At 39.3% G+C, this 19,125-nt stretch overlaps 1 protein-coding gene across 5 annotated transcripts in view; it reads right to left on the reverse strand.

Moving 5' to 3' along the window:
- TTC39A (tetratricopeptide repeat domain 39A) overlaps window positions 1–19,125 on the reverse strand; it is a 52,790-nt gene that overhangs the window by 7,914 nt on the left and 25,751 nt on the right. For 4 of the 5 annotated variants that reach the window (XM_079980374.1, XM_079980375.1, XM_079980376.1 and 1 more), the window contains 9 exons: window positions 17,236–17,300; window positions 16,524–16,623; window positions 12,729–12,794; window positions 10,721–10,829; window positions 9,673–9,740; window positions 9,499–9,558; window positions 7,948–8,109; window positions 5,731–5,822; window positions 4,488–4,608 (listed from right to left, as the gene is read on the reverse strand). In XM_079980374.1, coding sequence (XP_079836500.1) covers window positions 4,488–4,608; window positions 5,731–5,822; window positions 7,948–8,109; window positions 9,499–9,558; window positions 9,673–9,740; window positions 10,721–10,829; window positions 12,729–12,794; window positions 16,524–16,623; window positions 17,236–17,300 — 843 coding nt within the window. Of the gene's footprint in view, window positions 1–4,487; window positions 4,609–5,730; window positions 5,823–7,947; window positions 8,110–9,498; window positions 9,559–9,672; window positions 9,741–10,720; window positions 10,830–11,404; window positions 11,546–12,728; window positions 12,795–16,523; window positions 16,624–17,235; window positions 17,301–19,125 lie in introns of those variants that run through there. The other variant, XM_079980377.1, reaches the window with a different exon arrangement.

Consider the following 19,125-nt stretch of genomic DNA (forward strand, 5'->3'; position numbering starts at 1 on the left):
ACAATTAGCTGGTTTAGTTCAAATATTCTGGAAGCAGAGTTAGCCAGTTTCAGCAAAAACAGACAAAAAACCTCCAGAACCATTTAACTCCTCAGAAAGCCAACTCATTCATTTGGTTGTCTTTACAACACTGCAAGACTGTAACTTCTGCCCCCCCCCCCCACCTCTTACCTCCCAGTGGTGGATTTGGCCTCCCTCATTCACTGACTATTTTCCTTCAATATTCATTTTGAACTTGGCTCCTCCTTTCTTCAACCTTCCCCACTCATAATTCCCTCAAAATCAAGATAGCTTTAGCCAGCTGCCTACACTATCCACACTTTAGCCTTCTGGATTTCAAACCTCTGTTCAGCTTCCTAGGTAAACCAACACTGCTCTCTCTCTCTCATCATAGTGTCTTGTCCCAAAGAAATATGAGATCCTCTTTCTCATGGTTTCTCCAGAATCCCTTTTCTCTCTGTCTCAAGTCTGCTTCTTCTACCAACCTTTTCATAAGGTTCCTCTCCTCATTCCATGGTTTCATTTCTTCTTCAGTCACCCTACCTCCTAGCCCTTCTTTCCAACCTACTCATACTGGTTCTCACAACCTTTGGTCTGCACAAGCTCTCTCTAAAATGAACTATTTTGCTTTATCATGGAAGCTTCAAGTTGACCAGACAGAAAATTGCTGACTCATTCACTCTGATGGTGCAGAATGTTCGTGAACATTCATGTCCATAGCAACTCAGCCAAAGGATAAGAGAAAGAAGCAACAGGACATTTTTTTTGTGATATTGGTATGCAAACTCAGTAAAGGAAAAAATCCCTGGGGAGAAGCAAATAGCTCCCATGGCAAGTAACATATTGGCTCTGATTAATATTAATGGTAAGAATTAGACATAAATACCATCATTTAGTTTGCTCTTTTGCTAAGCTGAGATCACCTGTGTAACATGTAATCACAAAATCCAGGAGCTGCTATCAATATGGGGCCAACTGGAAAACTGATTCTAGGAAGTTTGATCTGAATCACTGAGTACTTAATTACTACACTGGAACTGAAGAATAATGGCCTATATCCCACTGACACTCTTGTCACATTTCATTTCAACCACCTGATGACCATGACATAATATTGTTGCATTTTCTAACATTACTCCTAATAAATGCTGAATTTGCACAAGTGCACCCACATATATCTCCTTTAATATTGTTATTAGTTTGTGAATGCTAGCCCCCTCTAAATTCCCATCAAGCTAGTGTTAGAATTAAGGCTTTTAGAGGGTGTACCCAACTTACATACATTTAACTTATGCATGCAAGGACCCATAATGTAATCCCTGCATAAGTGGGAAGTTGCCTGTATATGAATAAATATAAATATACATACATTTATAATTCTTTCCAGTCTTTTCTAGTTTGGACCTTAAAAACAGGTGATCAATAGTGAAATGGCAAGAGCAATGGGATAGCAGAGGTGGGTAAGCAGGAATATAGTAGCTGAAACTTTTATATGGGTATTTCTATTTCAGATCTTACTTAGCAAATGAGTGAATAACACAAAAAAGAAGCAAGCAGAGAAGGAACAGAAAGAACTTTCCAAAGGAACCAGAGAAGATAGAACTACTAGGACTATTTGTGCCATGTGATGACCTTAAGGAAGCATGAGATAATGAATTTAATGGGCTATTAAACTTTATTTCCCATATTTGCATTTGGGTTTTGAAGCTAGTTGGCTATAATACTTAAAAGAACTCAGGGTTCTGTGGAAAAAATCTAGTGAAAGCCTCTCCTTTCCATAATTTGTAGCTCAAATAAACATAGCTCTATTATGATCATAATACTCTGGCTCCATTCCCTATCAATGGTCTGACTAGAGACACAGAAATGAAGCTCAGCTGCTTTTCCATTTAAAATTCAAATGAGAAGTGTAGCAAGTGATGTTAACATGGGGGAAGTGTTCAACAGACTAAGACAGGGGTAGCTGCAAAGTTCCTGTCAATGTTGTGGACTACAACAACTCCAGAGGTGGGTTTAGGGTAGCAGGATTGGTGCGGTTGCAGTGGGTCCTCCCTTGCAGGAGGCACCAAAACAATGCTGTACAACAGAACACCACTGGCAACTCCCATAACCCTGACCACAGGACATGCTGGGGCATTGTTTAGGAGCAATTGTTCCTGTCGTTGATATTATTTTTTATATATTTATTTTGGATCTTATGATTTATGTGGAAATTGTTCAATTTAGATGTGTACTTTTTGATGTTTTGTTTATTGTTTATGGCTACTTTTGTTAGGCTGATAGCTATGTTATTTTTAAAAATATGTTGTAAGCCGCTGTGAGCACTTCGGAAAGGCGGCATACAAATAAAATGATTGACTGATGCTGGGTGAGGCTGATGGGAATTGTAGTCCTCCAGATGTTGTTGAATACCAGGTTGACTAAATTATGAACCAGCAGACTTAACGTTTGAATCTCACCTCAACCACAATACAATGTGGTTCTTAGGCAAGCCACCATATTTCAGTCATAGTCTACCCACTCTCCACTTGCAACATAGGGATAATATTGCCCTACCTTACAGGGTTGTTATAAATATTACAAAGGTGATCGATCTGGTATACTTCAGTTTGTTCAAAGAGTATGCATAAATGCTGAAGAAGAGCTTTTTTCTAAAAAAAAAAATTCCTACTCATTTTCCTACTCATATTGAAATAAGGCCCCTCAATGAGGCCAAACTTAGATTTACAAAATGTTTAGGGGTATGAGTCCCCCTGCATTCCCCCAGAAAAAAGCACTAATAATAATAATAATAATAATAATAATAATAATAATAATAATAATAATGCTTGTGAACTAGGTAACCTCTGAAATATATTTTACAACCACTTTTTCAAAGATCAGAATGTTATAAAAATGTGCATGATGCACGTAGTTAGCAGTGAAAATTTTATCTACTGCTGGACCAACTGAACTGCTACACTTTTTGCCAGATTTCAGGCCTTGCCTTTTTTCCCTGCAAACAATGTTCAGCCTGTCCATCCAGCCTAGCTGAATTCCTTTGTTCTTAGAGAATGCCAATAGCCACACCCCCAATTATGCCGAGATGTGCAAGAAAGTGTTCCATTTTATTTCTATCTACTTTGAACACCCACTTCTATAGAAAGGTATGCAATGACTGAAAAATTGCAAGGTCTGTAGTCTCCTTGGACAAATAAAAAGCAAAACATTTGATCCTATACTATTTTTTTCCTCTTAGCTACTTTTTATCTGGGTTAGGCCACCCTGTACATTACTTTTCTTCCTGTCTTGGCAGATTAGACTGAACAGATTCAACTGAAGCAGCATCACCTTGTACATCAGCTTTATATATTTTGTACTGAACAATTCTGTAACTGAATGGAGAAACTGTGTTTTTGTCAAGATCATTCTAGCAGGGATTTGAAGAAAATAAAAATAAAAATTGCAGTACAAAATATATCCCCCCCCACTTTAAATTAGAAGCTTCCAGCAGTAAGGACCTTTCGATCCAAACCAAATAGACCTAGCACAATTAACTATTAACAGAGTGCTATAAATAGCTTCAATACCAACTTCCAGTTCCTCAATGGAGAGAATTGTTAAAGAGCACCATCTGCTGTGTTTGTGGTGCAAGTTCAGCAGAAAAAGGAGGACACATAGAAGTCAAGGTGGCTTGCAAGAATCACATGTTTCAATACTAGACTCCACTAACTTTGACCTGAAAGAGATGTAATGTAGGTGCTTATTTGCTCCCAGTAGCCATAATCACTGGATGCAGGCTAGGGCTGGGTGATTTATCAACATATCATGCAAAACTGGTTTGAAGTTCACATCGTAATAATTGTTTCATAATATTTGAGCTGGCAATATATCGCGAATCACAATGTGTGTAAGAGCTGGGTGATATTTGGTTTTCAACATTGCGATAACTCACCAGTTAAACGTTACAATGTTATCGCTAGCTAAACCTCACAATATCACCAGCTAAACACTGCAATGTTATCACCAGCTAAACACTGCAATCTACCACAATGTCTGAGGCGAACAGGACAATGTCCTGGCAACTGCTACTACTTAGGGGGTCTAAAACGGATAAATGACAATCATCACACACTCAGTTTCATCAGGAGGCAAGCCAAAATGCATTCCAAACAGGACTTTTGGTTTGGGGCTTGGCTACCAAATGGTGGTATTCAGGACAATCCAAAGAACCATAAAAATATGGTTTATCCACAATATGTTATGCAACTGGATGCATACATTTCTATATACTTAGGCTGTTGTCCACATGATCCACCCACCTATTTTTCCCTGGTACAGCAGAGCATACGCAGTGTCCATTATTAGCTGCCATGACAGGAGCATTTCAAGCCTCTCCCCCCCACACACACAACCATTTCATTTAAAAAAGAAATACCAGGGAAGTTTTTATATAAATAATGAGATCTCTAAGCAATGGATGGGCAGGGGAAGCCTCTTCATCTTACCAAAACAGGTACAGGAAGTGGAACAGGATTTGAGGATAGATATCGGCGGGATTTCCGAATTGCAAACTTTTCTGTAGGCAGGGACTTTCCTGCTATTTTCAGTTTCAAACTAGGCACAGCCCTGTGAGATGTGGGGGAGATGAAAGGAAGCATACAAAATTTCATTTGCTTTATCTACTACATACTGCAGCCCTCTGAACTAGAAAGACAATATCAGAACTGAAAACTCTCCCCTATATTTTTCCATATGCATTGTCAAGCAGCAGATTCCATTCTAAAGATGATCAGCTCTGAAGAAGTACTTATTTTCTTTAACAAAATGTGTCTACTGCCTGATTTTAAACAAACACACAAACATCTAGGTATTTAAAAGAACATAAAACAGAAAGAAGGACAGTGGTAGTGGAGGAGGAATACAGCACCATAAAAATGTCACCATCATAGAATAACTAGACAGCTTGCTCTGCATTCATGGAGGAGACATCCATTCCTACATCACACCTGACCTCTGGGCAGCTGCTTAGTGACAGAATCAGACATGCATCTCACGGCCCCTTAAACCTGTACATAATTTAAAAACACTTTGTGGCAGCTACAGAAGTTAGAGGATTCTGGCATTTCCAAGTTTCCTACAACAAATACCTGAGGATGGTACTACAGTAGCTGCAGTAATGGCACATCCAATTCAAATTATCCACCCCGTGTCTTGCCCCAGAGTTAAAGACCACCAAATGCTCCCTGCAGGCTTCTCCATAGGCCACAACCCTTCCAGCTCTGCTTCATGCCCTCCTTAAGGGCTTGCCTCGTCTGGTTCACATGCATCCTTAACACTGTGATCACGCCTGTTGCATGCCAGAACGGAGCAAAATTGGGGTGCAGAAACGTGCATCTCTGCTGTGGCTAGAATGTAGCCTATATAGAAATGTTAAGATTTTCATGTGTTGCTCCATATACATTTAATCTTGACCCTCTATCCCATGTGACACAGAAGAAGGGATTCACTTAATGTTACTGTGGGTAGGATTCCTATGTCTCAAGTAGTAGGAGAGAATTAAAACTATATTCAAGAAATGTTGCTGAATTATCCCATTGGCCATAAATTAAAATATGGCTTGGTGTTAAATACAGAGGAATGTACAAAGTTACAATTTTAGGTGTAGAGCTGGGCTGAATACAGTGGGTATTTCTTTCATGACTAATCTCAGTCAATATATAGACCTTGTGAAGACTCAGGTAATCTTACCGATATAGTGCAACATCATCATCCCCAAAAGGCTTATGATCATCTGGTCCAAACATACAGAGATAAGCTGCTTTCATATATATGTATGTAGCCTAAAATGAAAATTACGTATGATTAAAAATCCTTCTTGTAATTTATATTCCTGTGTCATCTTCAATATCTAAAACAGCATGGTGAAACATTTAAGGGATATGGCCTTATACTATCGGAAGTGAAATTACCTAGAACATATATTCTTGCATTAGGATATTGTAACCAAAACAAAGCAGAAAAGGGAAGTAAATACATCAGAAACATATACTAGAACTCAATTCTTTCTGTATCCAAGTTTTTCTACTTGCAAAGAATATGTGTGTACAGATACATACTTTTACACAGTGCTATTTTTCTAGAAAAAGAGGTGCCGCAATGCACCATGAATGCCTCCCTTGTTCTCTTATTATGGCAATGGCGCACACCTGAGAGGTGCCGGAACTGAGTTCCGATGATTTCTGGCTGGGAAAAAAGCCCTGATTTTACAGTTTAGTACGTGTGTGTGTGTGTGTGTGTGTGTGTTTGAAGAAAACAGATCTTACACCAAGGAACAGCTTTTGGGCACTTGATTTCAAGGAAGGTAAGTCAAAAGTACATGACTATGGTCATTCCTATTCCTTTATTCACTCCTGAGGATGGCATGAATCTATCCTGATTAACATTGTTTTTATAGGCTCAAAAAAGGCACCATTAGTCTAGAATCGTAATCCAACAGCACTGCCATTTGCCTAGCCCTGCCCCAAAAGCAGGCTATTCTTAGGCTTTGTCCTCATCTAAAGTGGTAAATCTATGTTTAATGGTTCCATTTCAGACTGAAGATGGAGGTGCAAAAGACTAAATGCTTATTCATACAAAACAACACTCTATACATGAAACTAAGGAAATGGCTAAGTTTCTATGTGTGGGCAATTTTTGTAAGGAAAAGCATTCAGGCATGTGAGCACTCACTTGTAGTCTAAAGTGGTACAGTCAAGACAAAGGTTTACCCATTGTCAGTAGGAACTAAGCCTTGCTGCAACTGCATTTACTATAACACGTCAATAGGGCTAATATGTTCTAAGTGTCCAAATCAGGTAGCAAGACCCACTAGCAATATATTTCACAACCCCCACCCCTACCCTGCCAGGCACATTATACCATGAAAAAGTAAAATTGAATTTTTGTAAGAAAATCCTGATTTACATAGCATTTAAAAAGCATAAGGGGAAGAAACTTATAAAAATGGGAAACACACATGACTAAGTATAATAATACAAGATTCCTACACTGCCCAGCTCAACATCTTACCATAAGAAGGAGCCCAAACTTATACGGTTTTAACTACTCATTTATTCAAGCCACTTCAAAATGAAGACACATGTTGTCTCAGAACAAAAGAGAAGCAGAACATCTACCCCACAGCCAACCGGAATTTCTCTTGCCAAAGCAGCAGTTGGTTCTGCTGTGAGACATTTATTTGGACTGAAAGTGTATCCAATCAGAATTAGCAAAGAAAGGCTTTTAGCAAGTCAAGCAGAGAACAGAAAAACTACCCAATTATTGAAGAGTAAGCAAAAGCACAGAAGGCTTTCAAATTTCATGCAAATGTGAGCCTTTTTTTCTAGACAACACAAGAGTACACATCTTGCTATCTGAGCGAGACAGGATTCCTACACAGGAAATTGAACACACATTTATTATCAAAACAAGCTGCTTGAAGGGAGGAGAAAGATTTGGGATATTACAAAAGGCAGACCTGGACAGGTTAAGCTGACCAAATGTATAAAAATGGAGACAATTTCCATCAGAAGCCCCTAAACTTTCTCAGTGGAAAGCAATCACTTCTTCGGGGGAAATTAAAAAGATAGCAATCAGGGACACAGTGGAAATGAGCCAGCAGACATGGCTTCTCTTCATATGCTTACTGAACAGCTCAGAACAAGAGAGAAGACCAAAGCTACAGGCCTATCAAGGACTCTGGCTCTATGCAACAGCATATGCCACTTGAGCTTGATTAAGAGGACAAAGTGTCTGCTGCTAAAGTACAACTAGGAATGGCATTGTTTTATATCTTCAGTGGCCTTTCAATCATATTTTAATGTCTACCTGGAATAAGTCTACTCAAAAACTGATTGATCCAAATCACACCATAACATTACCTTTCTTTATCAGATGTGCTCGTCAGCACATCTTCCTTGTACTCACCTTGGACCAGGTGTTCTCTTTGCTGAGCAGATCTGCATAGAAGTATGCCATCTTCCACTGACGTTTGTATGTGAAGCACCACATGAGTTCCCAATAGCACATGTGATGAAACTGCTTCCAATTCTGCTGGGCTTCACAACATTCTTCAAACCTTTTGATGGCCTAGAAAATCAAAAGAAAACCTTAAAGGACTACACCCCTCATTCAAAAATGTCAGCGCAGCTTTTGAACATCCTTGTCAAGCATGCACTCAGGCCAGAAGCCATACACTACTGTATCAGTCACATACTACAATCAATTCTGACAGTCTGTATCTCCGTGGAAAGGAGGAGACAGAAATGGCACAAGATATCAATAACTTTGCTTAGAAACGTTATTTCTTACTTTTAATTCAATTTTGATGCTACACTTCCTCCAAGTAGTTCAGGGGGCATATATTGTTCCACACCTCCTCCTGTGAGATAGGTTAGGCTGAGTAAGAAAATACTAACCCAAAAGCATTCAGTGAGGTTCGAGGTGGTGTGCAGCTTTGAATCTGCGTATGCCAAGTCCTAGCAAAACACTATCACATCATATTGGTTCTCAAACCAAGAGCCAATTCACAGTTTAGTAGTAATTTAGTGTTGTTTCCACTCAGTACCTAACAATAATAGATGCTCCATTTATTTTTGTTCAAGTATTTATATTCTACTTTTAATGCTAAGAGAGGCTTGAATGAACTTAAAATAATAAAAATTTAAAAACCCACCACTACACTCACACAGCAGAGCAGAAATAGTTGTAACCAGTCCAAAATCTAAATCCAGAAGGCTCAAATGATTTAAAATGCCTAGGCAAATACTTCATCTGATGCTGAAAAAATGTCAGGCTTTGCACCAGGTGGGGAAGGTAGTCCACAGCAGAGACATTACAGCTGAAGGGCATCTCATCCAGTGACAGGGTTGCGCCAGTGGAGAAGGACCTCTGAAGATGACCTTCATATATGGTCAGGTTCATGTGGAAAATAAGATGGCAAATAGCCTTGCTTTTCTACCGTGATTTGCTTACAATCTTTATTGAATCCTTCTTATCAAATCTGCCAGGTCAACCAGTTGCATGCCCTTCTACTTCTCCGAGGGCCTTCTGGCGGTTCCCTCACTGCGAGAGGCCAAGTTGCAGGGAACCAGGCAGAGGGCCTTCTCGGTGGTGGCGCCCGCCCTGTGGAATGCCCTCCCATCGGATGTCAAGGCGATGGACAACTACCTGACATTCAGAAAACATCTGAAGGCAGCCCTGTTCAGGGAAGTTTTTAATATGTGACATTTTAGTGGATTTTTCATCTCTGTTGGAAGCCGCCCAGAGTGGCTGGGGAAACCCAGCCAGATGGGCGGGGTACAAATAATAAATTATTATTATTATTATTATTATTTCAGACCAACATCCATTTGTCACTCTTAGTGTGGCCAAGTACTGTACTGCAGAGAGCAAAACCCACCAGGAACTGTGATCATAAGGACAAAGATTTCTTAAGCCCCAAGGAAGGTATGTGAAGGATAAAAACAAATTACTTACTCCATCAACATTGCCTCTTATTGTTTCTATTCTCCCTGCAAAAAACAGGAATATGGATCCCTGGAATAAATCAAGAAAAAACATTGGCAACAATTTTCATGTACATTTAATCATCTTTCTACAGTAAGATATTACATTGGTACACATATCAGGCCTATTTAAGATATATCTTACTTTTGGATATCGAGCCAAGTAAGGCTTAAGAAGTTTCTCTGCTTCTTCAACATTTCCTTTTCCTGTCCCTAAATTAATTGGGAGAACAAAAAATTAGAAAGTGGGGGTAGCCCAGACTTAGTTTACATTGTGAGTCCTTTCCATACTTTCTCTCAAGGCCAAATATAAACATTAATTTAGCTCAAAAATAATGGTGACACAAAAATATTAAAAGCAAATGATTACAGGGAAATCCTCATCAAAACTGAGCAGCTCCTAAATAGTCCAAAGATAGGTGACTTTTAGGCAACTCATTAAGATAAGTTTGGGCATTTACAGGTTTCACTGGGGAGGGGATCCTGTAAAACTGAAGCTATGGGCAGGAAGAGTCACACTTCTAGAATCAGCAACCCCAAGCTCCCTAAAGCTGCATCCCTATAAAGGCCTCATATCATCTGATCCCAGTGACTAGGAAGACCTGTGCTAAGGTTTTTAAAACAAGTTAAAGAGTGGTTAGGGGAACAGCAAACACCTAACAAAATGCTTGCATGTATAGCTCATGTTATGTTTCTGTTTAAATTGCTAGGATTAGCCTGGTTCAAAAACTGTCTATATGTTTTAAACAGAATTTTGGGATGAGCTATGCATATATCTCAAAGTGCAAGTAGATAAATAGGTACTGATCCGGCAGAAAGGTAAACGGCGTTTCCGTGCGCTGCTCTGGTTCACCAGAAGCGGCTTAGTCATGCTGGCCATATGACCCAGAAGCTGTACACCAGCTCCCTCGGCCAATAAAGCAAGATGAGCGCCGCAACCCCAGAGTCGTCCGCGACTGGACCTAATGGTCAGGGGTCACTTTACCTTTACCTTTATGCATATATCATATCCATCTTAAGTGTTTCTTGAAGAAAATAAAAGTTTGTGAAGAATTAAGTCATACATGAAAAATTCTAAAGCTATTCTGAATAAGTAATTCACAACCAGCTAAGTGATGAACACACTCCTTCCTATCCCCATACCATTTTGGATGTATGAAGGGTCAACATTTAGAGAAGAAAATGAATCCTACCTAGCACAAAAGTCATGAAGGTATGATAGCAGAGCAGTAGCATAGTGCACAGCACGGACCTAAAGCTGTACACTGAGGCTCCTTCTTGAAGCTGTTGCAGACCATGTTCCTGCATCACAGTCAGATAAATGGTTGTAAATTAATTACACCTGTGGTTTGCTCTATTTGTTCCACTGTAACTAAGGAGAGAAGTATCTTCCAACACCGAAAGTTAAATTGGTTTACTCAGCTAGTACAGGAGAACAATGTCAATGTATGTCACCATAGTGCCCAATAAAGTTATGAGACATCTCTTTCACAAAACACCAAATGAATGAAGTAGTGGTTACAGAAAATGCAACAGCAATTAACATGTGTTCCCCTTAGAAGATGTGCCTAGTACTTCAAGACTCCCATAAAAGTGCCTGGCTTAAAACTGTCTATCAAAAACTTCACTCTTGTGGCCTATCCCTACAACACCTACTCACTTTGGGCCCCACTAAAGCAGACAGTCTAACTGGTCAACGTCTAAAAGATATCGAGCACCAGAATAACCTGGCCACTATAAGGAAATTCTGTCCTTAGTATGTTCAGTTTCCATCTCCCCATTTTATTCTCTGGCCCCATATCCACACAAACTTATTATCCCAAAAGACAGACGTGCTTTTACACTTGTAAGACTGGATGTTTTGCCATCTGCGGTACTTGAGGGTTGATTCCAAAAGATTCCGCCTGAGAAACGTCTTTGCCCCTGTGGAGATGGTAGCACCGAAACAGCGGCACACGTCCTCCTGTCGTGTACTCTCTACAAAGACCGGAGGAACGAGATCATCACCCCACTCCTACTAACCATCCCAGAGTGCTCAACCACTGCCACAATGTCCTTTCTTCTATCAGATCAAAATGAGCAGATAACAGCAAGGTTGCTAGGTTCATAGCAGGGGCAATCAGAATAAGGGCCACTAACTGACTGCTGGTTCAGGACTTTAAATTGTGTTTTTATATCAAATTTCCTTTTCTGCATATACTGTAATGTTTTACTGCTGCTATGGCCATTGACTAATGCAAATAAAGTTTTATTTATCTTATCTTATCTTACTGTAGTGTGTGTAGCAGTTCTTAGTTTTATCTGTAGTGTATAGATGCTGACAGCAGCCACAAAATTAAAAGATCCATGCTTCTTGGGAGAAAAGCAATGACAAACCTAGACAGCATCTTAAAAAGTAGAGAAATCACCTTGCCAACAAAGGTCCATATAGTAAAAGCTATGGTTTTCCCAATAGTGACGTATGGAAGTGAGAGCTGGACCATAAAGAAGGCTGATCGCCAAAGAATTGATGCTTTTGAATTATGGTGCTGGAGGAGACTCTTGAGAGTCCCATGGACTGCAAGAAGATCAAACCTCTCCATTCTGAAGGAAATCAGCCCTGAGTGCTCACTGGAAGGACAGATCGTGAAGCTGAGGCTCCAATACTTTGGCTACCTCATGAGAAGAGAAGACTCCCTGGAAAAGACCCTGATGTTGGGAAAGATGGAGGGCACAAGCAGAAGGGGACGACAGAGGTCAAGATGGTTGGATAGTGTTCTCGAAGCTACCAGCATGAGTTTGACCAAACTGTGGGAGGCAGTGAAAGACAGAAGTGCGTGGCGTGCTCTGGTCCATGGGGTCACGAAGAGTTGGACACGACTAAACAACTAAACAACAACAACAACATAGATGCCGACTAAATGTTCACAGTGGTGGCTCCTACCCTGAAATTATATTAGCTTAGAGAGAATTTGGGAGCCAGCTATGGGGTGCAACTAAAAATGTACTCATTTACCCAGGCATTTGCTGACCACTAATACTGACTCCTGGCATTTCTGGCTACTGCAATCAATATTGATGTTTTACAGGTTTTTATTTATAGGATTTGTATTGTTGTATTTTATTATTGCTCAGAGAAGTGCCTTGGTAATTCTTTTGAAATGACAGGTGGCATATAAAAGATTTTAATAAATGAAACAACATAAACAAACATATACTTGCCTTATTTCCTGAAAACCCAACAAACTCCAGTAACCGTACAATCCTTGATGGTAACATAGACAAAGTCTATAGAAATAAAAACCAAAGAAAATTTGTGGGAATAAAATTATATATAGATATACATTTACAGTATTTTACCTGCAACATCTCAGAAAAGATATTTTACAAATAAAAGGAGCAGAACAGGTTTCATATCAAGCTCACCTAAAATGGCTTCCATATGTCATGTTTGCCATACCACACACCCCTCAATAGCACTGAGCACAATGCAATTTCTTCTTATTTGTTAGTTTATTTAGTACTACATGTTTAAGCCATATTTTAGGGCAAACTCTTCTAAGGCATATTATTTACACATAATGTGGAGAGTTCCCATGTCAGCAGAAGAAATAATGGGGCAGGTGTGGGAAGATGCTCAATGCCTCCACAGCCTTGGGCCAATTAGAGATGAGGAAGTCATGGGTCAAGTCATCTTACACCAGAGTGGAGACGACACATCTCTACCAGGTAACAAGCTTGTGAGGTTGGTAATTACAATCTGCCATGGTAGTGAGGAAGGTCAAACAATAGGCAGGGTTAGTTTTCTGTGTGTGTTTTTGCTCTTCCTTCCTTCATTATGAAAGCAGCAGTATAAAGTGGTGCCTTACAGTCTTATTATTTTGGAAATAAGCTTAACAAGCATATCTAGAAGTGAAGCTGAACCAATGCCTTTTTTCTGGGGGGACGCAGGGGTACTCATACCCCTAAACATTTTGTGAATCTAAGTTTGGTCTCATTGAGGGGCGGTATTTTAATACGAATAGGAAAATGAGAGTACTCCTAAACATTTTTTAAAGAAAAAAAGCTCTGAGCTGAATCCTCAGAAAAGAAGATTCCAGTATGAAGGAGCCACTTCTGTTATTTTTGTTCAAGTCACCTTTATAAAGGAAAATCTTGACATTTGATGTACTTATACCTGGAGCCCTATTGGGTATTATGAGTAAAAATCATGGTTCAGCAACTATCCGAGTTCCAGATTACAGGAAACCTTCTGCATGTACAACTAAACATGCTAAACACCCACCCCACAGATAATTGTATAAACATCAGGGGAGGAGCATGCAAAGTTACTCCTCTGTTGCTGAACATGTGAGGTTATAATACCACACATGTGCAAACTAAGAGCCTAGCTATGTGTTACTGTACTTTAGTGATGCAATTAGCAATTGAATTGTGGGTTTTAAAAAATTATACACTAGGAGGGGGGCTGTCATCAATGGGTGGGGGTTGTTAAGCCTTCTCTCTCTGGAGTTCAAGAAAAACTGGACTGTGCTCAGCAATCACCATTAGAAAAAAATATCCCTTCAGCACCAATTTCTAATAAAGGAGGATGAGGTGTTACTGGAGAGGGAAGACTTAAATGTTACCTTCTTGCATACTGAAGGTACCGATGAAACTACCATCCCCTACTCCCAATATTTCCATTGTTAAAAACCACAGTGCAATTGCTAATCACATAATTAATATAACTTGTAGTTAGCTAGCCCCTACAAATTCTACAAACAGCTCACAAGTAGCTCACAAGCAGATACTGATATAAAATATAAAATCAGAAGGGTCATAATGGAGGGAACCTTCCTGCAAATTAAAATTGCAATATCATAAAAGCTTTTCATCAGCACAGCAGCTCTTCAATACATAATGCTGCCCTTATAACATTCTAATTACTGACAAGAAACAAGCTATATATAATAGAATAATCTGAGCATTTCCAGTGTGACAAATATAGCTCTTGCAAACTTGATGAGTTTGAGCTTCAAGCACATGTTGTAAGGTTTCACACATTTCCTCCCTGAAAAGGCCTTCACTCCTTCACACAGCTTAATTCATTTCCTGAAGTGCTTGTGATTTTAATCACTGTAGCCTAAACGTTCTTTATAATTGGTATCTTGTTATAAAATTTGCACAGGTGAAAAGCATACAGGAAATTATGGCGAGGACTAGTTTCTCGAAACTCAAAACGCAGAAAGCTTGTGGGGCACTAATGAAATTCTATTTTACATTGGGTGGCCAGTTATTAGAACCTGTACTGAAAATCTTCGCCAGTAAAGTGGTTTCCCAAATGCTCTATGGAGTAGTGATATGGGGCAAATGCCAACAAAGCCTTAGAAATAGTACAGAACAAATTTCTCAGGAAAGTGCTCTCGCTCCCCAAGGGGACCCCAGCTGCTCTTATCCGCGTTGAAGCAGATGTGACAACAATACGGGCTAGAATTGACTATCTGTGTCTAAGCTACGTGAAAAGACTCCAATCTCTCTCGGAGGAGAGATTCCCTGCTATGTCCCACACTGAAGGGGAACAGTCCATATGCTGGAAGGCTGACATCCAAAGCTTCTTGTCCCAGTATCAATTACAAGATCTTCAGGTGACCATGAAGATGGATAGGAGGCACCTAAGAGATTGTCTCTTTAGGTCCGATGAAGAAAGGGATTTATCCACGATTGCCTCTACCAAAAGTTCACCATGGCTCCCACTTATTAAAACGGAGCACACCTGAGCTAGATATCTGACAAAGCTCCCACTTGCCGTACTAAGAATCGCTTTTACAGAATTATTATTCCAATCAATGCCCTTGATGGTGTTGGATGCTCGGTACAGCAAAGTACAGTACGAGGAGAGACTTTGTATATGTGGGCAACCCTGTGTAGAGGATCTGTACCATTATTTATTGCAATGCCCACTATATATAGATCCAAGAGACCAATTTATAAAACCCCTGCTTACGAATGGAATACACTCTAACGGGGTGGAAAGGGTGAAATGGCTGCTGAGCAATACTGATGACTTTGTAACCTATAAAGTAGCACTATATGCGTTGGCAGCTAAGAAGATCAGGAGAAAAGAGCTAGATAAAATAGCAGTCAGCTGCAAAGGGGATTCGGACAATTAAGCTGGCATATTTTACTTGAGATTTCCCTGCTATTCTAGCTTATGCAACAAATAATTTCTAGGAGACTTGACCGTGGTTTTTTGCACTGGTAGTGCTAAATGTTTTTATGATTATTGCTGTTTTTCCTTTTGTTCCCCTTGTGAACGATGTCATGGCCTTTGGGCTAGTGCAATAAAGTCTAAGAATGAATGAATATACAATAATAATCATAAAACAATCAACCATCATGACAAATTAAGAACAAACCACCATCAAAGGCTTGGGAAGTAAAGTGGCTTTAAGCAAGAACTAAAATGCTAGCCGGTCAGAGATTATTCTGGTTCCACTTATATTGAGTCAGACCATTGGTCCATCTAACTCACTACTGTCTCTCCCAACCCCACCTAGAGATGCTGAGGACTGAACCTGGGACCTTCTGCATGCAAACTTGACGCTCTACCACTGAGACTCAGCCCTTCTGCTGCAGGCCACAATGCATTCAGGAAGGCCTTACTCGCATACCTCAACAGCTTCAACAGTGTTGAAGAAGGCACTCCCTAAAATGGCCTGATCTCAAGTTGTTTAGAGCCTTCTAAGCCAGTACATGGGCCTTATATATGGCTCAGTCGCAAACTGGCAGCCAGAGCAGTGAGAGAGTTACAGGTGGTGGGAAATCTCATAAGAAAGCAGCTCATAAAATGTTATAGCCACTACATGGAGCTACTACCACATAGCAGCATTTTCAGCCGCTGGAACCAATTCTTATGTAAAAGATGCCAACTTCAAATAATCTCTTGAACAGTCAAATATAAAGCCAGATGATGGAATACAACTCCCAACAGCCCTAGCCAGAACCATGTATACAAAAAAAAAATGTGATACATACCAGATTAAATGCCCCAACTCCCAGCTTTACGCCACCTTCAAAATGGGGATGATTTTCTCCTTTAACATAGTGGGGAGAATGTATTAGACTGTCCAGCTCCCTATCAAACCAAAAGATCTCATCAAAACCCAGAATGTAATCCAGTTCTAATACCAATCATGGTCTAGCACTTTGAAATACATGACAATAAGAGCTACTGCTAATATACCATTTACCCAATACCCATGGTATGAAGAGAGTACCAGAGATGGCCTTGCATCTTTTGAATTCCCTCCCCCCTGGGGAGGTGCACATCACCCACTTGCTGGTGATTTTAAAGAGGAGTAAAAAAAGTTTATTCTACTCAGACTTTTATTAATGGCCTCACTTATCTTTCTGATTCATTGCTGTTGTTTCAACTGTGAGTTTACTGGTTTTGCTTTTAGAGTCATATATTGTATTTATTAGTAACCACTCTAGGCTGCTTTATGAGTTTTTACTTTGAAAGTGCAGGATATAAATACATTAGATTGATTGATTGAATTAAAATTAAATAAAATAATTAAAATAATTAATTAATAAAATAAAATAAAATAAAATATCAGCCAGAATCAATTCAGACTAGAGTGAAGCCTGAGAAGTGCAGAGCACCAAACATAATAAGCAATAACTTTTGATTTGGATGGATGCCTGGAACATAATAATTGTAAAAAAATATTAAAATGCTACAAACCTATATGTTTGATAACTGTTTCTGACTTTGATGCTGCCTTTGATAAAGCTAACCATGTTTTCATCCTAAGGAAAATACAATAGATCACATTTCAGCATACGTGTACTTGAAAATCCTCTTGCTTTTGGGGATAATGACTAAAAGTTAGTTACAAAATCTAGACTGGTAAATACTTAAGGGTCAGTCTTTTTCTAATACATGCACATATACCTTTAAAAAAATCTTTAAAATTTTGATCTTGTTAAATACCTAACACAAATTTCAAAGCTCTAGCCCTTAGTTTGGATACATCAAGTAAAACAGAAGCAGAATAGTAGTATTCCTTATTAATTAACACTAGAAAAATGAGACAGGAAGTATTTCATCGGAGAAGAACCTATTATTACTGACTTTGCACAAAACCCACTGTTCCTACATGCTATGTCATAGGCTTTGTAATGATTTGGACTACCGATGATTAGCATGGGGCCATCAGCTTTAGCTAATCCAAGACACATGCTGGACACTTGCAAAGGCATCAGAAACCTTAGAGAAGGCAGGTATCAGGATCAGTGTTCGACTGAATTGAACTTGCAAAATGCAACCAGGCCACCCTGACACTGTAGAGTTTGCTAAGGATCCAACAAGCTGTCTCCATCTCAAATCAAAGACAAGGAAATCTCTGTGAAAAGTAATTAGATTCTGCCACGAGTTTTCCCTTCATTGGCTATTAATCTGTCACTAGCCCTTTGAGAGCAGCCAAATGCAACTCTGGGAAAAGGAGAGGGAAAGTCCACTCCAAGAGAGGTATATTAGGGTCAAACTAGAGAAGACACCAACCACACAATAAGAAGCTATGTATGTAAAATAGCTTTTAAAAACTAAAAGTGTGGGAGGACCTTATGCAGATGATGAGCCGGGTGTGATGGATAGGGGTCTCAATCTGGATAATCTTTAAAAAGTAAGTTATGTAATGCTAATCTTGTCTAGGATTGTCTTTAGAGCTGTGAATGAATATGGCTATCAATGTATTCGGCTGAGCTTAAAATGTTGTCAGCAATAAAAAATTTAAATTTTCTACATATCTTCTGAAACAGCAACAAAAATTGTAAGTTATATTGTGCTCCCTTTCCAGGAGGAGGTAGCATCATGCTACGTACAGAACATATTTGTACCAATACTCCATACTTCAAGTCAGGAAAAGGGAGAATATGAAGAAATAAATTAGACATTGTAGCATAGGCTAAGAATACCACCTAGTGAGTAGAATGTGGCTCATAGGCCACACATTTCTTACTTTTGTATTTTTTAAAAAACAAAGGTACCCTACTTTGCTACAGATGCAAATAATGGGGCAGGACAGTGGCAATTAAGGGAGATACTCCCCATTTGTTAAGTATAGCAGTTACTCTAGGGTGACGCTGCAAGTGACAATCATGTGATGTCACTTGGGGCCATATCTAGGTTGTAGTAAGAGATGGGTATTTCAAATTCAGTTCAGTTTTGCTATTTGCTTTTGATTAAAGAGGATGGGCATAGCAGTTATCTTTCCAAAAAGTAGGAAAAACAAAATAGAATAAGATAATACAACAGTTATTATTTCTTAAGAAAAGGGTTGGTTCCATAGTTTCAATGAGATTCCCACCCATCCCTTGTTTCACAAAGAGTGGCAGGGAGCCTCAAGATTCAAGGCTGCCTTTAAGAGAGGAGGTTAAATGGAATTTACTGTACAAAAAAATAAGCTAACCTACTTACTAAAAGGTTATAACTAAAATATGGAACTCCCTTTAATTTACAAGTAGTTGTCCATGCATGTGAAATGAAATGAGAAGTATAAGCTTGCAAATGAAGCTGTATACATCTCTGCAAATGTGGAGTTTTAGCAAGCTATCCAGTACTCTTTTACATGAA

This window comes from Podarcis cretensis (genome assembly GCF_951804945.1).
Source record: "Podarcis cretensis genome assembly, chromosome: 6".
NCBI classification, from domain to species: domain Eukaryota; kingdom Metazoa; phylum Chordata; class Lepidosauria; order Squamata; family Lacertidae; genus Podarcis; species Podarcis cretensis.